The 26,182-nt window shown below is 40.3% G+C and overlaps 1 protein-coding gene across 4 annotated transcripts in view; it reads left to right on the forward strand.

The window, feature by feature from the left end:
- Positions 1–26,182, forward strand: part of ELMO1 (engulfment and cell motility 1) — a 550,105-nt gene that overhangs the window by 290,155 nt on the left and 233,768 nt on the right. For all 4 annotated transcript variants that reach the window (XM_060305403.1, XM_060305401.1, XM_060305402.1 and 1 more), the window contains one exon: positions 5,036–5,144. In XM_060305403.1, coding sequence (XP_060161386.1) covers positions 5,036–5,144 — 109 coding nt within the window. The remainder of the gene's footprint in view (positions 1–5,035; positions 5,145–26,182) is intronic.

Here is a 26,182-nt window from a genome sequence, read left to right on the forward strand (position 1 = left end):
GAAGTATTTAATAAAATGTTTTTTATAGTTAATATTGCATAAATATCAAGTGTTCTATAAAATATGCAGACAGTTTCAACTACTTTCGGTATATGAAGTATTCTAAAATGAGTGATAATAGCAGTTTTTAATATGTACTCCATCCATCAAGGTTTCTGTTCCAGCATGTTTGCTTTTAAAACCAAAGAGTGAGGGAAAAAAATACAGATGAAAAATATGCTTTGATATTTCCAGATAGAGCTCAAAATATCTCACGTAAACATGATTAATACCAGAATGTTGAAATTGAAAATAGATATATTAGTGTATGTATTAAGTAAAAAAAAAACTACTGTCTAGTCTAAGAATGATCTCTCACTGTAGTAATATCTTATTAGTAACATTCATAACCATAGTCTTCTCTGAATATTTCTGTGACAGTGTTGACCTTAAAGCCCACACAGGCAGCTTGAAAGGTTTGTGTCGGCTTTGTCTAAAGAAACCAATCAAGAAGGAGAGTCTGTTTTTCTTTAGGTGGGTAAATATAATAAGATGGATGGCACTTTTTTTTTAAAACAGATCTTTGTTCATAGGACTCTTTTTTAAATTATTTATTTATTTATTTACTTATTTTTGGCTGCCTGGGGTCTTTGTTGCTGCGCGCAGACTTTCTCTAGTTGCGACGGTGAGTGGGGGCTACTGTTCATTGTGGTGCGAGGGATTCCCATTGCGGTGGCTTCTCTTGTTGCAGAGCACGGGCTCTAGGCACACGGGCTTCAGTAGTTGCGGCACACGAGCTCAGTAGTTGTGGCTTGAGGGCTCTAGAGCGCAGGCTCAGTAGTTGAGGCACACGGGCTTAGTTGCTCCGCAGCATGTGGATCTTCCTGGACCAGAGCTTGAACCCGTGTTCCCTGCATTGGCAGGCGGATTCTTAACCACTGTGCCACCAGGGTAGTCCCTAGAGATGGATGGTACATTAAAGAGTAAAGAGAAGGGCTTTTCAAAGCTGATTTACGTATTGGTTACTTAAATTACTCCTTAATTTAGTACCTGCTAATAAACAGTGCCTTGGAAATGTTTTCGGAACATTTATTGGGTGCAGTAATTCCACCTACAGTGTATTCAGATCACATCCTTATTAAATATTGATGCTCTCATGAAATGTGAATTGTTAATGTGAAATGCCAGGGAATGTCCTCGCTGGGAGCTGGGGGCTGGCTGAAGACTACCTGTCTCCTGTCTTTTCTTTATGTTCTTCTTGCTCTGTTTTCCCCACTCATTTCCCATCATCAAGAGATTCAGATTTGCTCCTTGATGGGGCAATCTCAGATACAGACATTTTCAAAGAGAAAGATTCACTGATTGATGGGAACTTAGTTGTTCTTCCCTCCTGCTTTCCTGAACTGGAATTCCTGATTAGAGCCAGAAAGGGTTCTCCTAAAAAGAAGAGGGTGATTCAGGCTCAGTCGAATGAGACTGTTCACGTTCAGGCAAATTTCCAAAAGAGACCATGAAGAGGGGCAGAGGCTTTCAAGGACTCCAGCGCTGGTCCTTCCTGCTTGTCAGGAGAAAGGATTTAGTTGGATTTTATGACCAGCTTTCTCAGAGGAAAAGCAACCAACTCAGAACACGTGTTGGCTAAAGAGACTGTAAGGAAGAATTTTATCATAAATCCCAAGGACAGCAAAGGCTAGGTTCACGCTGATATGCAATGCATAATTATTTATGTGAGCATGTGCTGCAAACACTTGACAGTTGACAGGTCCCGCAAAATGGGATGGTTCATCGACTTCTTGGACAATCATGAGGGTGATAAAGCAACAATGATGAACTTCGAAAGCTGCCGTGATTCAGCAAGTGGAACTGTTTAGGTTGTGATTAGGGTTAGGTATACGTGCAATGCTGGAGGAACATCCCCAAATGGAAATGGTTGATTTGTTAGTGTGGTACTGTCAGTGCATACAATAATTATGTGTGTGTGTATGTGTGTGTTATTGTTACAGTGTTTGTGCAGATAACAATGGGAGCACATTTGTCTTGAAAACCTACTCCTTTGGCTTTATTTTATTTTATTGATTTATTGATTGATTGATTGATAGGTAAGGAGTGGATTTATTTAGAAACACACTCCACAGACAGACTGTGGGCCATCTCAGAAGGCAAGAGGCCCCAGGGTATGGGGAGGTTAGTTATTATTATTAATTAATTAATTAATTTAATACAGCAGGTTCTTATCTTTTTTATACATATTAGTGTATGTATGTCAAAGTATTAGTGTATGTATGTCAATCCCAATCTCCTAATTCATCCCACCACCACCACCCCACCCCGACTTCCCCCCTTGCTGTCCATACGTTTGTTCTTTACAGTAGTATCTCTATTTCTGCCTTGCAAACCAGTTCATCTGTACCATCTTTCTAGATTCCACATATATGCGTTAATATACGATATTTGTTTTTCTCTATCTGACTTACTTCACTCTGTATGACAGTCTCTAGGTCCATCCACGTCTCTACAAATGACCCAATTTCGTTCCTTTTTATGGCTGAGTAATATTCCATTGTATATATGTACCACATCTTTATCCATTCGTCTGTTGATGGGCATTTAGGTTGCTTCCATGACCTGGCTATTGTAAACAGTGCTGCAATGAACATTGGGGTGCATGTGTCTTTTTGAATTATGGTTTTCTCTGGGTACATGCCCATTAGTGCGATTGCTGGGTCATATGGTAATTATTTTTAGTTTTTTAAGGAAACTCCATACTGTTCTCCATAGTGCTTGTATCAATTTACATTCCCACCAACAGTGCAAAGGGTTCCCTTTTCACCAAACCTTCCCAGCATTTGTTGTTTGTAGATTTTCTGATGATGCCCATTCTAACTGGTGTGAGGTGATACCTCACTGTAGTTTTGATTTGTATTTCTCTAATAATTAGTGATGTTGAGCAGCTTTTCATGTGCTTCTTGGCCATCTGTATGTCTTCTGTGGAGAAATGTCTATTTAGGTCTTCTGCCCATTTTTGGATTGGGTTGGTTGTTTTTTTGTTATTGAGCTCCTGGAACCTGAACACTGCCCTGTACAATTCCAAACCTCTCCACATGGTAGACCAGGCAGTGTACAGAGGTTGTGTCCAAAACACATCTTACTCAACTCAGGGGCTCTGTCCTTGATCTCTGCCTGAAATAGTCTTTCTCCCAGACCTTGACATGGCAAGCTCTTTCTCACCCTTTGATTCCCAATAGTCACCTAGTTGTCTACACTCTCCTCCCCAAGTCTTCCCTGTTATTCTTTGCCACCTCAACTACTTTTTTTCATGACACTTGTTATAAACTGTAATTACCTCTTTTGTTTTATCTGTTTCCCTCAATTAGAGTGGATGCTTTGATAAGTCAGAGCCCTGGTCTTGTTCTCCACTTTACAGGCCTAGACATCTTCCTGGTAGACAATAGGTACTCATTTACTACTGTAGATTGAATGAATAAAACATCATTTCTGCCACCAAAGAGGTCATAGTCTGGGGGAAAAACAACATAAGTTGATGTACAACATTGTTGTAAACGCTACTGGGATGCACCTACTCAGGGTGGTGTAGCTTTTGAGGACATTCCAGACAACTCCATTGAGGAAGTTGGAGGTGGTGTCAGAGATGGATATGCTGATTATTCCTTTTGTCAACGTATGAATTTGAAGATTGGCAACTTTTGTTTTTAAATTTTGTGCATTTTAGAACAATTGGCTAATTCCCCTTTATTTTTGAAGTTTAGTAACTTTAAAATAGAGTTTTCCTGTTTTGTTTTACTTTTGTTTAATACATGTGCAGAATGACTCCCTTAGTTATGGTAGGAATATCTCAAACTAGCTTAAGGAAAGAGGAGAATTTATTGGATGGCCCAAAGGATTTTCAGCGGAAGGGTTTAGCAAATAAACCGTAAGGTTAGGGAAGTAGCTTTGCTCCAGGAACACGTGGGACCAGCCGCTCAAACGCTGTCAGGGCTACCAGTGCCTCTCCTCTCTGTTTTCCCTTGCATTTTGGCTTGCTTTCCTTTTTTCTTTTTTTGTTTTTTTTCTTGCAGATTCACTTTCAGGTAGTTCCTACACTCATACCTCGTGGGTACTGTCAGCGTAGTTGGGCCAGTTTTTCCCTTTTTGTGTGATAAGTCTCAGGGAAGGACTCTGGTTGGTCCAGTTTGTGTCACGTGTCCCTTAGGTGTGGTCCGGTCAACTAGTGCCAAGGGTGAGATCTTGTAAGAACATGGAAACTCCTGTGGGAAGTATGTGATTAAACGCAGGAGATGAACCATTAAAAAAGGACAAAATAATGCCATTTGCAGCAACATGGATGCAACTAGAGATTATCAAACTAAGTGAAGTAAGCCAGAAAGACAAAGGCAAATACCATATGATATCACTTACATGTGGAATCTAAAATATGACACAAATGAACTTATCTATGGAACAGAAACAGGATCACAGACATAGAGAACAGACTGGTGTTTGCCAAGGGGGAGGGGTTTGGGGGAGGGATGGAGTGGGAGGTTGGGGTTAGCAGATGTAAGCTTCTATATATAGAATGGATAAACAACAAGGTCCTACTGTACAGCACAGAGAACTATATTCAATATCCTATCATAAATAGAAAAAAATATTTAAGAAAAGGAAAAAAATGTAGGAGCTGAAGTCATAGAAAGAGACTTGCTATTCCCAGGAAAGGGAAGATACGACCGGGAGAAAAAGAGAGTGGTTTTGTCACTTAAGTAAAAAGTCTTTACTGTGCTATTTTTAAAAACTCTCCATGGGCACCTCTGTGTAAGTGGAAACCAATGAGCAAAATATCCTCTTACAGAGTTGAAAATGGTTTTAGGAGATTTGGAAAACATGAGAGTTTTCAGTCCTTTTACAGAGAATATACTTAAAGTACAGCTTTGTTCTGCCCCCAAGAGCCCTAGTTTGGTGGTCTGGAGTGGATCTGTTTCTCTTTATAGTAGAGCCAACATTTCTGATGTTTTCTACAAACTGACTTTCCTTTCTGACCTGTTCCCTTTCCTGCTTGCAGATTGTGCTTGAGAACAGTAGCCGAGAAGATAAGCATGAATGTCCCTTTGGCCGCAGTAGTATAGAGCTGACCAAGATGCTGTGTGAGATCTTGAAAGTGGGCGAGCTGCGTAAGTACACATATTTCCCACAGGGTGTGAGGCTTGGCAGAGACCCAGCTTCCAGGGTAGTGCCCTGACCTACATGCAGGGTTCCCAAGGTGCTGACAGCTAAGCAGGAGCATCCCCGTGGACCGAACATTCTTTGGCTCAGGTTTCCAGTGTATGTATTTCTTCATGTCTGCCCTGGGAATAAATCTTATTAAAATCTACAGGGATGGAAAAATGTGCAGGTATTGAGACTGAATTTCAAATATTATAAAAAAGAATGTATATTAAGAAATGAGTGTATATTTCTCTGTTTAGGAAATAGATCTATGGATTCCTTTTTAAAAATTCCAGTTTTTATGCTACCAGTAGATCACTTTCTTTTCTTTCTTTTTTTATTGAATTTTATTTTATTTTTTTTTTATACAGCAGATTCTTATTAGTCATCAATTTTTTTTTTTTTTTTTTTTTTTGCGATATGTGGGCCTCTCACTGTTGTGGCCTCTCCTGTTGCGGAGCACAGGCTCCGGACACGCAGGCTCAGCAGCCATGGCTCACAGGCCTAGCCGCTCCATGGCATGTGGGATCGTCCCAGTCCAGGGCGTGAACCCATGTCCCCTGCATCGGCAAGTGGACTCTCAACCACTGTGCCACCAGGGAAGCCGCAGTCATCAGTTTTATACACATCAGTGTATACGTGTCAATCCCAATCTCACAATTCTTCACACCACCACCCCCACTGCCCCACCACTTTCCCCCCTTGGTGTCCGTACGTTTGTTCTCTACATCTGTGTCTCAATTTCTGTGCTGCAAACCGGTTAATCTGTACCATTTTTCTAGGTTCCACATATATGCGTTAATATACGATATATTTTTTCTCTTTCTGACTTACTTCACTCTGTATGACAGTCTCTGGATCCATCCACATCTCAACAAATGACCCAATATCTTTCCTTTTTATGGCTGAGTAATATTCCATTATATATATGTACCACATCTTCTTTATCCATTTGTCTGTCGATGGGCATTTAGGTTGCTTCCATGACCTGGCAATTGTAAATAGTGCTGCAATGAACATTGGGGTGCATGTGTCTTCTTGAATTATGGTTTTCTCTGGGTATATGCCCAGTGGCGGATCATATGGTAATTCTATTTTTAGTTGTTTAAGGAACCTCCAAACTGTTCTCAATAGTGGCTGAATCAATTTACATTCCCACCAACAGTGCAGGAGGGTTCCCTTTTCTCCACACTCTCTCCAGCATTTTTTGTTTGTAGATTTTCTGATGATGCCCATTCTAACTGGTGTGAGGTGATACCTTGTTGTAGTTTTGATTTGCATTTCTCTAATAATTAGTGATGTTGAGCAGCTTTTCATGTGCTTCTTGGCCATCTGTGTGTCTTCTTTGGAGAAATGTCTATTTAGATCTGCCCATTTTTGGATCGGGTTTGTTTTTTTTATATGGAGCTGCATGAGCTGTTTATATATTTTGGAGATTAATCCTTTGTCCGTTGATTCATTTGCAAATATTTTCTCCCTTTCTGAAGCTTGTCTTTTCATCTTGTTTATGGATTCCTTTGCTGTGCAAAAGCTTTGCAGGTTCATTAGGTCCCATTTGTTTATTTTTGTTTTTATTTCCATTACTCTAGGAGGTGGATCAAAAAAGATCTTGCTGTGATTTATGTCAAAGAGTGTTCTTCCTATATTTTCCTCTAAGAGTTTTTTAGTGTCCGGTCTTCCATTTAGGTCTCGAATCCATTTTGAGTTTATTTTTGTGTTTGCTTTTAGGGAGTGTTCTAATTTCATTCTTTTACATGTAGCTATCCAGTTTTCCCAGCACCACTTATTGAAGAGACTGTTTTTTCTCCATTGTATATCCTTGCCTCCTTTGTCATAGATTAGTTGACCGTAGGTGCATGGGTTTATCTCTGGGCTTTCTATCTTGTTCCATTGATCTGTGTTTCTGTTTTTGTGCCAGTACCGTATTGTCTTGATTACTGTAGCTTTGTAGTGTAGTCTGAAGTCAGGGAGCCTGATTCCTCCAGCTCCGTTTATTCCCTCAAGATTTCTTTGGCTATTCAGGGTCTTTTGTGTCTCCATACAAATTTTAAGATTTTTTGTTCTAGTTCCGTAAAAAATGTCATTGGTAATTTGATAGGGATTGCACTGAATCTGTAGATTGCTTTGGGTAGTATAGACATTTTCACAATATTGATTCTTCCAATCCAAGAACATGGTATATCTCTCCATCCGTTGGTATCATCTTTAATTTCTTTCATCAGTGTCTTATAGTTTTCGGAAACAGGTCTTTTGTCTCCCTAGGTAGGTTGATTCCTAGGTATTTTATTCATTTTGTTGCAATGGTAAATGAGAGTGTTTCCTTAATTTCTCTTTCAGATTTTTCATCATTAGTGTATAGGAATACAGGAGATTTCTGTGCCTTAATTTTGTATCCTGCAAGTTTACCAAATTCATTGATTAGCTCTAGTAGTTTTCTGGTGGCATCTTTAGGATTCTCTATATATAGTATCATGTCATCTGCAAACAGTGACAATTTTACTGTTCTTTTTCAATTTGTATTCCTTTTATTTCTTTTTCTTTTCTGATTGCCGTGGCTAGGACTTCCAAAACTATGTTGAATAATAGTGGTGAGAGTGGATATCCTTGTCCCTTTCCTGATCTTAGAGGAAATGCTTTCAGTTTTTCACCATTGAGAATGATGTTGGCTGTGGGTTTGTCATATATGGCCTTTATTATGTTGAGGTAGGTTCCCTGTATGCCCACTTTCTGGAGAGTTTAAGTCATAAATGGGTGTTGAATTTTGTCAGAAGCTTTTTTGCATCTATTGAGATGATCATATGGTTTTTATTCTTCAATTTGTTAATATGGTGTATCACATTGATTCACTTGCGTATATTGAAGAATCCTTTCATCCCTGGGATAAATCCCACTTGTTCATTGTGTATAATCCTTTTAATGTGTTGTTGGATTCTGTTTACTAGTATTTTGTTGAGGATTTTCACATCTATATTCATCAGTGATATTGGTCTGTAATTTTCTTTTCTTGTAGTATCTTTGTCTCGTTTTGGTATCAGAGTGATGGTTGCCTCATAGAATGAGTTTGGGAGTGTTCCTTCCTCCACAGTTTTTTGGAAGAGTTTGAGAAGGATGGGTGTTAACTCCTCTCTAAATGTTTCATAGAATTCACCTGTGAAGCCATCTGGTCCTGGACTTTTGTTTGTTGGAAGATTTTTAATCACAGTTTCAATTTCATTGCTTGTGATTGGTCTGTTCATATTTTCTGCTTTTTCCTGGTTCAGTCTTGGAAAGTTATACCTTTCTAAGAATTTGTTCATTTCTTCCAGGTTGTCCATTTTATTGGCATAGAGTTGCTTGTAGTAGTGTCTTAGGATGCTTGTATTTCTGCGGTGTCTGTTGTAGCTTCTCCTTTTTCATTTCTAATTTTATTGATTTCAGTCCTCTCCCTCTTTTTCTTGATGAGTCTGGCTAATGGTTTATCAATTTTGTTTATCTTCTCAAAGAACCAGATTTTAGTTTTATTGATCTTTGCTATTGTTTTCTTTGTTTCTATTTCATTTATTTCTGCTCTGATCTTTATGATTTCTTTCCTTCTGCTAACTTTGGGTTTTGTTTGTTCTTCTTTCTCTAGTTCCTTTAAGTGTAAAGTTAGATTGTTTATTGAGATTTTTCTTGTTTCTTGATGTAGGCTTGTATAGCTATAAACTTCCCTCTTAGAACTGCTTTTGCTGCATTCCATAGGTTTTGGATCGTCATGCTTTCATTGTTGTTTGTATTGTTCATCTCTGTTTGTTTGTTCTTTAAATCTTCTTAGTCTTTGTTAAACATTTCTTGCATCTTCTCAATCTCTGCCTCCATTCTTTTTCCGAGGTCCTGGATCATCTTCACTATCATTATTCTGAATTCTTTTTCTGGAAGGTTGCCTATCTCCACTTCATTTAGTTGTTTTTCTTGGGTTTTATCTTGTTCCTTCATCTGGTACATAGCCCTCTGCCTTTTCATCTTCTCTATCTTTCTGTGAATGTGGTTTTTGTTCCACAGGCTGCAGGACTGTAGTTCTTCTTGCTTTTGCTCTCTGCCCTCTGGTGGATGAGGCTATCTAAGAGGCTTGTGCAAGTTTCCTGATGGGAGGGACTGGTGGTGGGTAAAGCTGACTGTTGCTCTTGTGGGCAGAGCTCAGTAAAACTTTAATCCGCTTGTCTGCTGATAGTTGGGGCTGAGTTCCCTCCCTGTTGGTTGTTTGGCCTGAGGCACCCAACATTGGAGCCTACCTGGGCTCTTTGGTGGGGCTAATGGCCGATCTGGGAAGCCTCACGCCAAGGAGTACTTCCCAGAACTTCTGCTGCCCGTATCCTTGTCCTCACGGTGAGCCACAGCCACCCCCCACCTCTGCCGGAGGCCTTCAAACACTAGCAGGTGGGTCTGGATCAGTCTCCCCTGGGGTCACTGCTCCTTCCCCTGGGTCCCAGTGCACACACTACTTTGTGTGTGCCCTCCAAGAGTGGAGTCACTGTTTCCCCCAGTCCTGTCGAAGTCCTGCAATCAAATCCCACTAGCCTTCAAAGTCTGATTCTCTAGGAATTCCTCCTCCCGTTGCCAGACCCCCAGGTTGGGATGCCTGACATGGGGCTCAGAACCTTCACTCCAGTGGGTGGACTTCTGTGGTATAAGTGTTCTCCAGTCTGTGAGTCACCCACCCAGTGGTTATGGGATTTGATTTTATTGTGATTGCGCCCCTCCTACCATCTCACTGTGGCTTCTCCTTTGTCTTTGGATGTGGGTATCTTTTCTGGTGAGTTCCAGTGTCTTCCTTTCGATGATTGTCCAGCGGCTAGTTGTGATTCTGGTGTTCTCGCAAGAGGGAGTGAGAGCACATCCTTCTACTCCACCATCTTGGTTCCAAGAAAGCTGAATCTTTTTTCTGAAACATGTTTTTTATGTAAAGAACAATTGCATACCTTAATGAAATCCTCTTGCTTCCGGTATTTTACTTGTTTAGAATGCTTTCTCTATGAAAGAAGGAATTATTGAAGGAAATGGGTAGATGATCATGAAAAATGTGGTCAGAAATATGCTTATTGCTCTTTTTCTTCCTTAGATTACAAAATTTAGGAGAGGACACCTAGAAATAGAGAGCATGATAATTTTCTTGCCTTTTGCTCACTGGCATAATTTGGCTTTAACTTGTTAAGGCAAATATGATTTAACCTGGCCTGCAATCATTGTCAGCATTGAGTCTTCCTATAGTGGGTAAATTCCATTGCCTCCACCAGCTATAGAGCTGACACACAGATAAATCTTTCCTTGTAGGCTTAATAACATGGGCACCAGAGAAGGCTGTTTATACCAGAGAAATGTCAAGTGTTTGCTATTATTGTGAAAGCGTAAATATTTAGTCACCTGCTTGAGAGCTTAAAATAATGGTCTGAAATGATTAATGGGAAAGAATCTAAAGATTAAATTGAGAAGGGGGTTATGTTTTATTTACAGTATAGAACTGACTACACACACTGCTGAGGTAAATTTAAAAATTTAAAACTTAATAAGGACGAAGCTAAGAGTTTGAGGTGTTTGACCAAGATGTTATCATCCTCCCATGTAGGGGTGTAGGGGAAAGAAGTTGAGGTGGACGTTGAACTGCCATGGAAGTTTGTTACTAGTGAGCCCAAATTAGGGCATTTTTGCATTAAGAGTAGCAGCCTGACCTGAGAGATTTCTGTTCTCGGGTTCACTCATCACCAATGTTAACATTTCAGTTTATCTGGGTGCTTGAAGTGAGTTATTCTTCCTACTCCTCATTCGACTAACTTGTGGAGATTTATGTCCACTCTGTAGCTTACTGTGTATTCTGCTGAAGGATTCAAGTCCTGAATCAAACAAATTCTCCTGAATTCCTCAGTCTGATAACCATGCGTATTTTGCATTCATTTCAATTTGATGGAGGAAACTGTAGAAAGTCGCTTGCTTGAAAGCACTGCAAGACCATCCAAGATTTTGAGAAACTGGAGAAGAAGCAGAATCATGCTCTGCTTGGCTGGTACTTCTTGTGTCCAGGTTATTGCCCTGCAATGTCCTTTTCTTACCCTGCTTTCATTTTCATCTCCCCCAATGGCCTCCTTTGGCTATTAGCTCTCATCCTGATGGCAGTAGAAGGTATACTCTTCTGTGCTTTGACTGCCATACCCAGCTTTCTCCTCTTCTCCTTTGCCTAACGGACATGTTAAAAGTTAGCACAGAACAGAGATATGGTGAACTAGAAGGAGAATACTGGGGACAAGGGGCAGCTTGGTTCCATCTCTGCCACTTATGACTTTTGTGTCCTTGGGTAATGTACGCATAAATCTCACTGTGCACTTATATTCCTACATTTCCCCAGAAATAGATCGGTAGGATTTGAGGTGATGATTTGAGTAGTTGCATTCATTTTGTCTGTATCACAAGTAACGTTGGTGGCTGAAATTGCAGTGGTAGGCGTGAGAGGAGTATCCTGGGAACAGGTAGTATTCAACCTAGGGAAACTAACTTGGACAAGATAGCCAAATTTCAGGCTGTGTGTGGGCAAGGTAAACGTGGATCTGATCTGGACTCTCCTCCTTGTCAGTGGGGCCCCATCTGGTGGGCAGATGGGAACCTTGGTGGCAGGAGTCTGAGCAGACAGTGCTGCTCAGGTGGACGTCACTCTGTGCTTTGGGGGAGGGAACTGGTACAGAGTAGGGGCTGACCTCTAGCTGGTGTAGAGCAGCCTTCCCAGACTTTTCAAGACCTGGTAGTCAAGCCAGGAGCCAGGATAGAATCCCATTCGCATGGGCTGAGGTAACAGAGTGGGGATGAAAGCAAATACCTTTGGGATCTCTGGAGGTGCCCCAGATGCTGTTCTTGCACTATATATTATTCCAGAAGGTGAGAACCTTCTGTTGCAGAGAAGGATTTCAACATTCTGCCACAGTTTGCTTAGCATCTGGTCAGGTCTGGTCTCTGCAGTGAGGTTGGGCTTGGACAGCTGGGACCTGACATACTCATGGCAGGCTTCCTTCATCTAAGATGACAAATGCATTTATTCATTTGTTTAATAAAAATTTACAGATTACTTACAATGTACCAGGGACTCTACTGGACACTGCAGGTGCAAAGATGAACCAGATACAGTCTCTGGCCCCAAGAGTCAGTCTTGCATTTGGGAAAGTGTAAGAATGTGGTGGGACTGATATTTTTTCCTATTGGTTATAAATGTGTGTATAAATATTATATATATATTTATATATTATCTATCTATCTATCTACCCATTATCTGTTGTAAAGCATATTTTTTCCAATATTTTGATAGTTTGAGATTTCAGGTTGACCTGCGTTCGCCCTCTACTGACTGCAAAGGCCATTCTTGACATTTTGCAAGGCCTACCAAAGACTCCCACATTTCTGAAATCTACAGATTCAGAAATGCCCAAACTAGTTGCTTTCTGCTCATAAAATGTTAAAGGATTGCTACATTCTTTTTTTTTTATTCGGTACACGGGCCTCTCACTGTTGTGGCCTCTCCCGTTGCGGAGCACAGGCTCCGGACGCGCAGGCACAGCGGCCATGGCTCACGGGCCCAACTGCTCCGCGGCATGCGGGATCTTCCCGGACTGGGGCGCGAACCCGTGTCCCCTGCATCGGCAGGCAGACTCTGAACCATTGCGCCACCAGGGAAGCCCAGGATTGCTACATTCTGATTGAGTGCTAGACATCAAATTATAAAACACCCTGTAGTAAGAGGAAAGTTGCTTTTTAATGGATTGCCTTTTGTTCATTGCCATATTAAATAAGTTACTAATAGGAAAAGTGAATCTGAGCGAACCCTTATGTTGGAGGAGATATCTGTTTTTCTTCTGAGGAAAATTAGGTTCACACACAGATCCATCTTCCTTTGGTTTGTGTGTGTTTGCTTTTCTCAATTCCTAAATTCATGGTTTTTCTCAGGTTCATGTTAATAATTGACCTAGAACATCATGGTCACATTACATCTGTAAGGAAGTACTGAGACCAAAGAAGTACCCAACTAAAATTCTAACTGATTTTTCTACAAAAGTGGAAAGATTCAATTTTCTAGAAATGTTTTGTCTTTTGATTTAACTTAAGGTCTTTTGAGGAAACCCACTTCTGAAATACCTATTATATTTTGGTGTCTAAAGCAAACATATAATGTTCAGTTAAATTACTAACACCAAATGTTTATGCACAAATTTTTTCTTTTTAGATTACTTTTTAAAAAGTGCTGTTTCTGCTTCGCAATTATTGGCATTGTAAGATGCAGATGTTTAATAGTGTGGTCTGAAAAACAATGCCTACTTATGTACTCAGAGCACTTTATCAAGGTTATTTAATTGAAGTCTATAACAACCCCAGGAGTTAATCAAGATCAATAGCATCTATGTTTATTAATGAAGAGAAGACTTGTACTTACTGCATATTGTCTAGGGTCATGGAGCTCAAACTGGCGTTCAGGTTGCCCAAAGAAGGGTGCAGAAAGAGGCACGAAAGTCGAGTGCTTGCATTTTGGCATCTGAATGACCCATTTGAATCACAGCTCAGCTGTTAATCAGATGCCTTGGGCATGCTTCTTCTCTGTTCTGAGCTTCTGGTTCCTTATCCATAAAATAAAGATAATATCTGCCGCACATATTTACTGAGAGGGTTAAATGAGATAATGGATGTTGCTTTAGTTGGAAGAGGGATAGTTTTTTGGCAAGTGGTAGGATCTTACTTTCTAGAAAGAAACTGCAGGTTAAGCGAGGGAGGGAGAGTGCCCTGGTTTAAGTGACAGCTGGAACCAGGACCTGGAACAGCATCCCTTGTTTCTTCACTCTCTATATTATGACTAAATTTTTTCTTTTAACCTGCTTTCTTCATGAGGCTCGTTTGAGAGCAAGGCACTTGTGTTCTTAGTTTCAATTTTAAAAATCACAAAGAAGAATTCTGTTGACCTGGATGTAGTCGCATATCCCCATGTCCTGTGTTGTAGAATTGTCAGCCCCACTTAGAAGAACAAGAGTAAGTAGAGGAACAAGTTTTCAAAAGAAGAGGTATGGGGCTTCCCTGGTGGCGCAGTGGTTGAGAGTCCGCCTGCCGATGCAGGGGACACGGGTTCGTGCCCCGGTCCGGGAAGATCCCACATGCCGCGGAGCGGCTGGGCCCGTGAGCCATGGCCGCTGAGCCTGCGCATCTGGAGCCTGTGATCCGCAACGGGAGAGGCCGCAACAGTGAGAGGCCCGCATACCGCAAAAAAAAAAAAAAAAAAAAAAAACCAAAAGTAAAAGAAGAGGTATGCTTGTGAGTGTGGGGTGGGTGAGGGTCGGGGAAAGCAGGAAGCGGTTTCCTTACCGAAGAAGGGAGGCGTAATACAGATAAATCGATAGACTCGTTACAGCTATGAAGTCCTCATGAAGAAACCCTGCTCCTAATAGGAGCTAAAAATGTCACTGTTGTTTTTGTTATTGTAGTACTGTCTCCAAAGCAATAATAAATCATTGAGGGAGATAATGAAAACTTGATTTCTGATATAAATAAGTTAATTACTTATCTTTTGAGTATGTAACACCTCATTCAGTTACATTCCAGTTATAGTCAGAACTAGGATATTTCTTTTTGTCTCTCACTCATTCATTTAATAACTAGGACTCGGGCTTCCCTGGTGGCGCAGTGGTTGAGAGTCCGCCTGCCCATGCAGGGGACACAGGTTCGTGCCCCGGTCCGGGAGGATCCCACATGCCGCGGAGCGGCTGGGCCCATGAGCCATGGCCGCTGAGCCTGCACGTCCAGAGCCGGTGCTCCGCAACGGGAGAGGCCACAACAGTGAGAGGCCCGTGTACCGCAAAAAAAACAAAAAAACAAAAAAACTAGGACTTCTCCTCTATGAGTCAGGATCTAATCCCTGATGACAAGGACTTAGAACACACACTCCATCCTCAGGCAGTTCACATGCTGACTGGAGAGTCTTTCACATAAACAAATAATTATAAAACATCTTACTATTTGTAAGTTACATTTAAATTATGTTAATGTCACTAAGAGGCAGTGTTCAGGTTTTTTTGTTCATGGGGAGCCAGGTGGGCTTAGGAAGCGATGTGACATGTTCCAAGAAGAGATATTTGAGTGTGTGGAGTCACAAAGATGAAGAGAAGAATAACCAGGCAGGCCCTTGTGTGTGTATGGTGGGCAGCAGCTGTTGAAAATTCTGGGCAGGGAGAACTGTAGGTGAAAGTAACCCAGAGGTTCAGAGAATTCTATAGTCCACCCTTCGTATCTCCGTGTTCTGCGTCTTCGGATTCAGCCAGTCCTGGAACCAATCCCCTGCATATACTGAGGGATGGTACTTTAGTGTGGCTAAAGCAGAAGGCTCAAGGGAACAGGAAAATGGAGGAGATGCTGGAAGAAGAGGCAAGAGTCAAGATAGAAGGATTTGCGGTGCAGAGGAGTTTGGATTTCACCAGGCAGTGGGAACCAATAGAAGAATTTTAATGACAAAAAGGAATGTTCCAGTCCTGGGCATAAAATTCTAAAATTGGATTACATTTTCTGGGCGTGACAAGAACTTGCAAGTATGATAATGTGCAGTACCCGGACCAGGGACGAGCTTACCTTACTCTAGCCCTGACCTAGTAATAATCAGCTGGGAGTCCGTTAGAAGGCTTTCAGCTTCAAGTAATCAAAATCCCAACTCAAAATGGTCAATGTAAGAAGAACATTTATTGAGTGTCACAATTTCACAGTTGAGTAGGTTCTGGGGTTATCTGTTCAGTGGTGTCACCAAGGACCCAAGTTCTTTCCATCTTTTGGTTCTGCCATTCTTAGTGTACCAAATTTGTCCTCATTGCTGGTAACAAAATGGCGGCTACCATCACAAGGTCCAGGTGAACAAGAGGCTTTCTCTTCCAGTGAGTCTCTTTTAGGTGTGTGAAAATGTTTCCAAAAGCCCTCAGACGAAGTAGGGCGCATTAGGGTGGTATGGCCGTAGACCCAAAAGCCCTTCAGCAAACTTTCTCTCGTTATCACTGACTAACACTATGGCCTGTGCCTGTGCCTAACTCAGTCATTGAGAGGGGACTGGAACCTCCTGAGGGTCAGACCACTCATTAGCTTCTCCCAAGATTGAAACCAGCCTTCCTTGAGTGTCCATAGGATGGTACGTAGCTGAAGAAAATTGGGGTTCTGTTAAGATAAGGAAAAACTACTTGAAACCCTTAATTCTGTCCCTTTACCCAGAAGAGTATTTTCTGCAGTTTCCTTACTGCTGCAAAAAACCATAAGAAATTGAAGCCAGATTATAGCCCTCTGTCATTTTGCTTTTATTGGGAGTTGGGGAAATGCACTGTATTATTTTAAGCATCAGTATCAAAGGTTGCAGAAAAATGGAAATTGAAGTTTGATTTTAACGTATTTCATTTTTCATCACTACGCTACTAGGGCTCCACTACCTTACTTTCCTTTTAGCAAATGGATATTTCCACGTCCTCAATTATGCTTTTGTGTGTGGGTTATTCTCAGGTGTGTTCTGAAGGGCAGAATGGACATACATTTGTGATTGAAGCCTTCTTATTTCTCTGAAACAATTTTGCCAACTTCACCTGTATGACCATACATAATTAGATTAAAATTTAATAACTACTTGTCTTTAAAAAAACAAGAATGAAATCTATATCACACACTATGAAAATGTTCGGCATTTTCTTACTTTGTCTTTCAGTGGAAATATTTATTATAACACACCAGTGGTGCTGAGTGAAAGCACCTTGTATAATTCATCACCCAGACACCTCTGCTTTAGCAAGTAAAAATAACACAGATGAGCAATCTGAAGGACTCTTTGGAGTGCACAGCAATTAGAATAGACACTTAACTCTGGGACATTGATGTTTTCATACTTTGAGAAGTACCATCCATCACTTTCATTCTTAGAACATCCTGGCTAAAGAAAACTCAAGAAAATTAGCTTTTAACAATTAAACCTCTTAAGGACATTTTTTCCTCATAATACTAGCTTGTACTTATGCTCCATGGAAAGTTGAAGCCTCTCAGATCTTGACTTTTTTTTTTAATAGATCTTTATTGGAGTATAATTGCTTCACAATACTGTGTTAGCTTCTGTTGTACAACAAAGTGAATCAGCCATATGCATACATATATCCCCATATCCCCTCCCTCTTGCGTCTCCCTCCCACCCTCCCTATCCCGCCTCTCTAGGTCATAGCAAAGCAAATATCCCTGTGCTATGCTGCTGCTTCCCACTAGCTAACTATTTTACATTCAGTAGTGTATATATGTCCATGCTACTCTCACTTCGCCCCGGCTTCCCACTCCTCCCCCCCAACCCCCCGTGTCCTCAAGTCCATTCTCTATGTCTACATCTTTATTCCTGCCCTGCCACTAGGTTCATCAGTACCTTTTTTTTTTAGAATCCATATATATGTGCTACCATACAGTATTTGTTTTTCTTTTCTGACTTAACGTCACTCTGTTTGACAGACTCTAGGTCCATCCACCTCACTACAAATAACTCAATTTTGTTTCTTTCTGAGTAATATTCCATTTTATATATGTGCCACATCTGCTTTATCCATTTATATGTCGATGGACATTTAGGCTAGGACATTTAGGCCACATACCCCCCCCACACACACACACACATTTAGGTATCCATGTCCTGGCTATTGTAGATAGTGCTGCAGTGAACACTGTGGTACATGTCTCTTTTTGAATTATGGCTTTCTCACAGTATATGTCCAGTAGTGGGATTGCTGGGTCATATGGTAGTTCTATTTTTAGTTTTTTAAGGAACCTCCATACTGTTCTCCATAGTGGTTGCATCAGTTTACATTCCCACCAACAGTGCAGGAGGGTTCCTTTTTCACCACACCCTTTCCAACATTTATTGTTTCCAGATTTTTTTTGTGTGTGTGGTACTCGGGCCTCTCACTGCTGTGGCCTCTCCCACTGTGGAGCACAGGCTCCAGATGCTCAGGCCCAGCGGCCATGGCTCACGGGCCCAGCCACTCCGTGGCATGTGGGATCCTCCCAGACCGGGGCACGAACCCATGTCCCCTGCATCGGCAGGCGGACCCTCAACCACTGCGCCACCAGGGAAGCCCCCCAGATTTTTTGATAATGGCCATTCTGACCGGTGTGAAGTGATACCTCATTGTAGTTTTGATTTGCATTTCTCTAATAATTAGTGATGTTGAGCATCTTTTCATGTGCCTCTTGGCCATCTGTATGTCTTCTCTGGTGAAATGTCTATTTAGGTCTTCCACCCATTTTTTAACTGAATTGTTTGTTTTTTTGATATTGAGCTCCATGAGCTGTTTGTATATTTTGGAGGTTAATCCTTTGTCCATTGATTCATTTGCAAATATTTTCACCCATTCTGAGGGTTGTCATTTCGTCTTGTTTATGGTTTCCTTTGCTGTGCAAAAGCTTTAAGTTTCATTAGGTCCCATTTCTTTATTTTTGTTTTTATTACCATTTCTCTAGGAGGTGGGCCAAAAAGTATCTTGCTGTGATTTATGTCATAGAGTGTTCTGCCTATGTTTTCCTCTAACAGTTTTATAGTGTCTGGCCTTATTTACATTTAGGTCTTTAATCCATTTTGAGTTTAATTTTGTGTATTGTGTTAGGGAGTGTTCTAATTTCATTCTTTTACATGTAGCTGTCCTGTTTTCCCAGCACCACTTATTGAAGAGACTGTCTTTTCTCCATTGTATGTTCTTGCCTCCTTTGTCATAAATTAGGTGACCATATGTGTGTGGGTTTATCTCTGGCCTTTCTATCCTGTACCATTGATCTATATTTCTGTTTTCGTGCCAGTACCATACTGTCTTGATTACTGTAGCTTTGTAGTATAGTTTGAAGTCAGGGAGCCTGATTCCTCCAGCTCCATTTTTCTTTCTCAAGATTGCTTTGGCTATTTGGGGTCTTTTGTGTTTCCATACAAATAGTAATATTTTTTGTTCTAATTAAGTGAAGAATGCCATTGGTAGTTTGATAGGGGTTGCATTGAATCTGTAGATTGCTTTGGGTAGTATAGTCATTTTCACTATATTGATTCTTCCAATCCAAGAACATGGTATATCTCTCCATCTGTTTGTGTCATCTTTGATTTCTTTCATCAGTGTTTTATAGTTTTCTGAGTACAATTATTTTGCCTCCTTAGGTAGGTTTATTCCTAGGTATTTTACTATTTTTCTTATGATGGTAAATGGGATTGTTTCCTTAATTTCTCTTTCTGATTTTTCATTGTTAGTGTATAGGAATGCAAGAGATTTTTCTGCATTAATTTTGTATCTTACAACCTTACCAAATTCACTGATTAGTTCTAGTAGTTTTCTGGTGGCACCTTTAGGATTTTCTATGTACAGTATCATGTCATCTGCAGACAGTGACAGTTTTACTTCTTTTTTTCCAATTTGTATTCCTTTTATTTCTTTTTATTCTCTGATTGCTATGTCTAGGGCTTCCAAAACTATGTTGGATAAGAGTAGTGAGAGTGGACATCCTTGTCTTGTTCCTGACCTTAGTGGAAATCCTTTCAGTTTTTCACCATTGAGTATGTTGTTTGCTGTGGGTTTGTCATATATGGCCTTTATTCTGTTGCAGTCATTTCCTTCTATGCCCATTTTCTGGAGAGTTTTTATCCTAAATGGGTGTTGAATTTTGTCAAAAGCTTTTTCTGCATCTATTGAGATGATCATATGGTTTTTATTCCTTAATTTGTTAATATGGTGTATCACATTGATTGGTTTGAGTATACTGAAGAATTCTTGCATCACTGGGATAAATTCCACTTGATCATGGTGTATGATCCTTTTAGTATGTTGTTGGATTCTGCTTGCTAGTATTTTGTTCAGGATATTTGCATGTATGTTCATCAGTGATATTGGTCTATAATTTTTTTTTGTGTGTGTGATATCTTTGTCTGGTTTTGGTATCAGGGTGATGGTGGCTTCATGGAATGAATTTGGGAATGTTCCTCCCTCTGCAATTTTTTGGAAGAGTTCGAGAAGGACTGGTGTTAGCTCTTCTCTAAATGTTTGATAGAATTCACCTGTGAAGCCATCTGGTCCTGGACTTTGTTTGTTGGAAGATTTTTAATTACAGTTTCAATTTCATTACTTGTGATAGGTCTGTTTGTATTTCCTAATTCTTCCTCCTTCAGTCTTGGAAAATTGTATCTTTCCAAGAATTTGTCCATTTCTTCGTGGTTGTCCACTTTATTGGCATATAGTTGTTTGTAGTAGTCTCTTATAATCCTTTGTATTTCTGCGGTGTCAGTTGTGATTTCTCCTTTTTCATTTCTAATTTTATTGATTTGCGTCCTCTCCCTTTTTTTCTTGATGAGTCTGGCTAAGGGTTTATAATTTTGTTTATCTTCTCAGAGAACCAGCTTTTAGTTTTATTGATCTTTGCTGTCATTTTCTTCACTTCTATTTCATAAATGTTTATATTCTACTTCTGCTTTCTTACTCTACTTCAAGCTTAAGTTTAATGTAAGAGCAACAAGCAAGCAAAAAATATTCAAGGCCTGAGCCCGGATTTAGAAAGTGCCAGTTAATCTGGGCACTTTTGGCCCCAGTTTAAAATGTCATAGGAGAGAGTTTAAAAGTCACTCCAGAGTGGTTGTTTAGAAGAGTTATAAAACTGTTATCAGGATTTATAATAGTAGTACCATAAAACAGAGGGACTGATTCTTGGATTCAGAATCAGAAGCCCTGGGTAATAGGCATAACTGTTTTGTCTTTTGTCCAGATGGCTAGCTGTCTGGCTCCTTAGTCTCCCCTTTATAACATGGGAAAATTATCATTATCCTCCTCCTCCTCAACTGAGAATTGTTTTGTTGTTAAGTTGTTTTGTTAACTGTCAAACGCTCTCTACTTGAAGGAAGCAGTATTATGTCAAATATGCACAGATTCAGGGACCCTGACATGTATCCCAACCAATATAGCAGAGCCAACGCTTTCTGTGCATTTAGGGGCCGTTGTAAGAATCTCAAGTTCTATGGTGGTTTGTTGGTGATTCCGAAGCAGTCCTTGTAGAGCTTCTGAATCAGTGTGACGCTTGTGTCCATCGGAAATGACTGCTGAGAGAAATTACACAAGCTTGGCAGTTTGAAAGGATGTATCAAGCATATCTCAGTTATTAATGGATGCAAATAATGTATATTTACCATAGCCTTTTTTAGGACTTGCTCCTTTTTACATTATTTCTGGAAAGATATATAGCTGGAAACAATCAGTACCCATTCCTGTTATTTTTTAGGTTATAGATTGAGCGGGGAGACTTGTACATTTGCCCAGTGTCATGATGAAGAGAGATGCAGCCATGTTGAAAGAACACAGTTGCCTGTTGTCTTCTTCTACCTTTTGTAGAAATACTTTTCCTCCAGTTTCATCTTAAACATCCCATTTGGGTGACAGGTCTGATTCCTCCCCTGACCCCGATAGCATCCTCCTCTAAACCCCTGTAGCACTTTATCTGTGTCTCTTCTGTTGTACTTTCTACTGCATAAAGAGGTTTTTTTTTTTTTTTCCTTTAATTTGTGGCCCTGTTTCCCCTACAAGTTGAGGTGGTTTATAGCAAAGCATAAAGATAATTTAAAAATAAATAAATGGTGAAAACAAAGGCAATTAAAAAATAAAACTGAAAAAATGGATTATGAAGGTTTGCAAGTATGTTGTAAAGACCTTTGTATTAACTAGCAATGGACCTTGAATTTGGCTCAAAGGTTTGTTTGTGCCAAGGAAGCAAAAGAAGTTCAGTAACAGGAAACAGATCACTTGCCCATCTCACTTGAATAATCTCTATATGAAAACTGAAATGCTAATTTCAATTAATCCAAAATAGTATTTGAATACATTTATTACCATTTTTTAAAGATGGAATAGGATATATTCTTAACATCATTTTTTAAACTACTATAAAGCAACAAGCCAACATGATACTTAAAATGGTAAAAACAAAACAGCTTTGCCATTAAAAACTGGGACTAGAGTAGGATGCAAAGGACGCTGATATTCACTAGGCAGCACATTGATAGAAACAAAGTATTTTAAATTAGAGACAATAAAACTTTCTAGAAATCCCTGAAGAAACAAAGGAAAAGCTGTTAGGATGAACGTAATTTAGAAGAGTAGCTATATAGTGGGTAAACAAAACTTAGTAGCATTTCCATATGTCAGCAGTAATTAATTATAAAATGGATAAAAAGAGTTCTTCTAGCAGTGGCAATAAAAATGTAAACTGCTTTTGGAATAATCCTAATGGAAAACATCCTGGACTAATGTGAAGAAAACTGTAAGACTTTACTAAGACATGCAGCACAAGTTTCAAATAAATAAACAAGCAAATGTTTTATTCCTGGGAGGAAAACATTAATATTTTGATCAAGATCTAAATTCCCCAATCAATGTGCAGGCTCATATCTCGTTCCAAAATACCAATGGGATCTAGGATGGAAACTTCAGAGAATGATGGTAGAGTTCATTTGGAAGAATAAGGACGTGAAAATTGGGAAGGAGAACTGATAAAGAAGAGCCATGAAAAATGACTGGAAATAAAAATATATTCCTTTTTTAAAGACTTTTTTTGTGAAAAAATCTAAAGAATTCATTCATATATCTTTCACTCTGGTTCACCTACTGTTGTGTTAACATTTTGACATAATTGCTTTACCATTCTCTCTCTCTACACATACACACATACACACATTCACAATAGGGGGTATGTGAAAAAAATATGTTTTATAGCAGAAAAAGATTTTAATATAATTTGAAAAAAAAAATCAAAATAACTAAATGAAAAATGATTTTAAGTTGGATCCAGCTCTGGCATGTTGACTCTTGGAGAGAGCAAAATGTGCTAGGAGCCCTGCCTAGCAAGAGGGTTCCTAGGATGGCTGTGGGAGGAAGCTTAGGGTGTCACTGGACAAGCCATCATCGTGGAAGCAGTGGTGGGAGCCTAGCTCAGAACATTTGCTCACCTTGCCGCTGGAGGTCTGAGAGAGGCTCACTGCTACTCGTCACCTCCTCGGTGCAGGTCAGGGGTATATATGGTGAAAGTTTCATCACCTCCCCTCTGTTCTTCTACAACACTGGGGATGTGGCTTACCTAAAATCCAGTGGTTATAGATATGAAAAACCATGGATTTCAGGACATCCAGCTTCTTATATAAGCAGAAACATCATTTAAAAAAAAAAAGCCCATAAAAGTAAAGTGATCCCAGTAGATGAAGCAGGCTGTCTTCACTCCTCATCTGAGAAGTCAGTCTAGTATTAAAGTTACTAGTCTCATTCCAAAAATGTGAAGGGAAACCATCTTCCCCTAGTTCTGCAGATGTCTTTCTCTTCCAAACCCCGGGCTTGGACCCACAGGCTATTTTTCTTCTGAGCATTAATCACACTTCCTAGCACTTATTGTAGGATTGTGTCGCAGCAGGTTTTGAGCTAAAAGGCCCTAGGATGTTGTAAAAGTAGAATATTAATTTGGGAGGGGTGAAATTAGAGGCATGAAATTAGAGGGAAAGTATAAGCAGAATTCTGGAAGATTCAAATAGATGGTAAGCGGAACAAAATAGATCAGAAGAAAGGAATTAAAACAACGGAATCAGGATGCCATACTGCACTGAAATGGTGATGAAATGCTAACTAATAAGGTTTTTAAAACCAAAATGTACATGAGCAAAACGAAAGCAAACAAACAAAAACCCAGGAGCATACACACATCTTCAGTCTTTAACATAATTCCTACAGTGTTGGATTGACCCCCAGGGAGTCCGCATTGGTTGGGAGAGCAGCAAAGGACAGAAGGCTCTAGGATGCCTTTTAAAACATCTCATCCTTAACCTGAGGCCTTTGAATGGAGAGATTTTCCTGGTTGCTGCAGTAGATTAGGAGATAGATGCCAGTGGAATCTCTCAACCCTGGGCACCTGAACTTCAATCAAAAACCGCTGTTGATTTAAAGATGAGTGGAAAGAATTTATTTAAAAAAACAAGACCACTACCATGTATTAGATGCTTTCTATTTGGCGGGCAATTCTATAAGGTCAATACTCTGTTAACCCTTAAGCATCTCCATTTACAAGTGAAGGACCTGGGACTCCGGGAGAGGTTAAGTAGACTGAGGTCACAAAACATTAGATGCAGTTAACTATTATGGGATACTGCTGTGCTGTTTACTTATAACTACCGTGCAAAACTATCAACCACTGCTTTCATTTTTAAAAGAATATCCTCTCTTCCTTACAGGCTGTAAGCACTTCGAGGACTAGACTCAGAGTGAATTCATGTTCCATCCTAGCCTCTGATCTGGTGCTTTACGCAAATCTGCATTTAATAAGTATTTACTACATGAAAAGAGTAGCTTTCTATTTGCTTCAGGGTCCGTTCCAAAAATATTTTGCAGACATCACTAAATTTTTTTATGAACAAACACTATGTGTTTTACCCCAAAACCTCTCAAACCATCATCCCTTTTTCTTCTAAAGTAAGTGAGAACGAGTTATGCAAACGGGGTCCTCTTCATCCCTCCTCCCCCTCCTCCTTCTGGGCTAATTTGATGAGAGGGCCTCCTGGGTCCAAATTTGAATTAGAGAATATCAACACTACAGTATGTTCCCCAGAGAGGAAAAAATTATCTATTTTCAATCCTATGTTTCAGAACACACAGCTGTGTGACTTCCTAATTTATTATATTCCCCATCTGCCTCCAGTTCTCAGCTTGCTTCTTCTTTTCTACCCACCCCCTTGCTATGGGAAACGGGGCAGACTTTAACCAGTCCAGAGCTTGGACTCTAGTGAGAGGCCAGTAAACGGCTCCTCCCAAGACGCCTCCTGCCCAAGCAGGTGCGTCCAGCCACTAGGACCCTAAGGGAGCCAGGCTGCATGGAATGGCAGCTGTAGGTTAGGGAGCCAAGCTGCTAGCTCCTTGAAGGTCAGTGCCAGCTGCCTGTGTGTCTGTCTGGAGTGTGGCCGTTCCCAGTCTCCTGAGAGCGGGACAGAGCTTTGGGTCCCAGCAATCAAGCCCAATGTGGCTTCCCTTAATTGGGCTTTCCAAGGGTTTTGGCCACAAGAACAGATTGCAGCTGTGGCCTGAGCGTCTTTAGAAATGTGAATCATTTTTTTTTTCTCCTAAAGAAGCTATTTTGAGCTTTATAATTGCATATTTCCATGTTGTTTTTTCACAGAGTGAGTAAGGAGAGTGACTTGCATTTTTTAATAGAAATCTGCTGGTTTCTTTGCTCTTCTGTCTTGCATAATCCAGGCCGGTGATTCCTGAACCTGGCCATGCATCAGATTCACTTGGGGGAACTTCTGTGAAATGTAAATTCCTGCAATGGAATCCTGAAATCAGCATGTTTTATAAACTCTCCAGTGCATTCCGAGGCAGCCAGACTGGCCTCTCCTAGGTTTGGGAATCTCTTTTGAACCCCCTCTCCCTCCCCCATGCTAATTTGGGTCATGGTTAAACGGTTATCTTTATGGGGTGGTAAGAGCTCTAGATTGGGCACTAAAAGACCTGGAATCTAGTTCTAGATCCACTACTGACCAGCTCTAGATAAATCTCGCCTCCTATGTCCTCAGTTTCCTCTGGTGAAAACACTGCTATTGCCCAGGTGGCTTCCAGGTCCAAAACTGCTGTGTTAATAAGCAGAGCCCTTTTTATCAACCCAATAAGGTGACCCTAACCACTGCATTAGTTAATTAGAACTTTGCCATCATCAGTTCTCGAGTGCCATGTATATAACCTAGATTGGTTAGTGGATTCTGTGCCAGAGAATTAAAGAGATGCCCAAAGACCTTGTGAGGAGGGGCTGCTAGTGATAAGGCAACCTCCCAGCATGGACCAGAAGACTTGCAGATACGACTGCTCTCTCCTTTTGAACAGAAACTTCTGTTTAAATATGATTTTCCCTCTCTGAATGTTTTCCTCCTTTGAAGTATCAACTTTATTGCCAGCAGTGTCCTTTGAGAAGAACGAAGCCTTAATTTTGCCAGAAA

Source organism: Globicephala melas, chromosome 9 (assembly GCF_963455315.2).
Source record: "Globicephala melas chromosome 9, mGloMel1.2, whole genome shotgun sequence".
NCBI lineage: Eukaryota > Metazoa > Chordata > Mammalia > Artiodactyla > Delphinidae > Globicephala > Globicephala melas.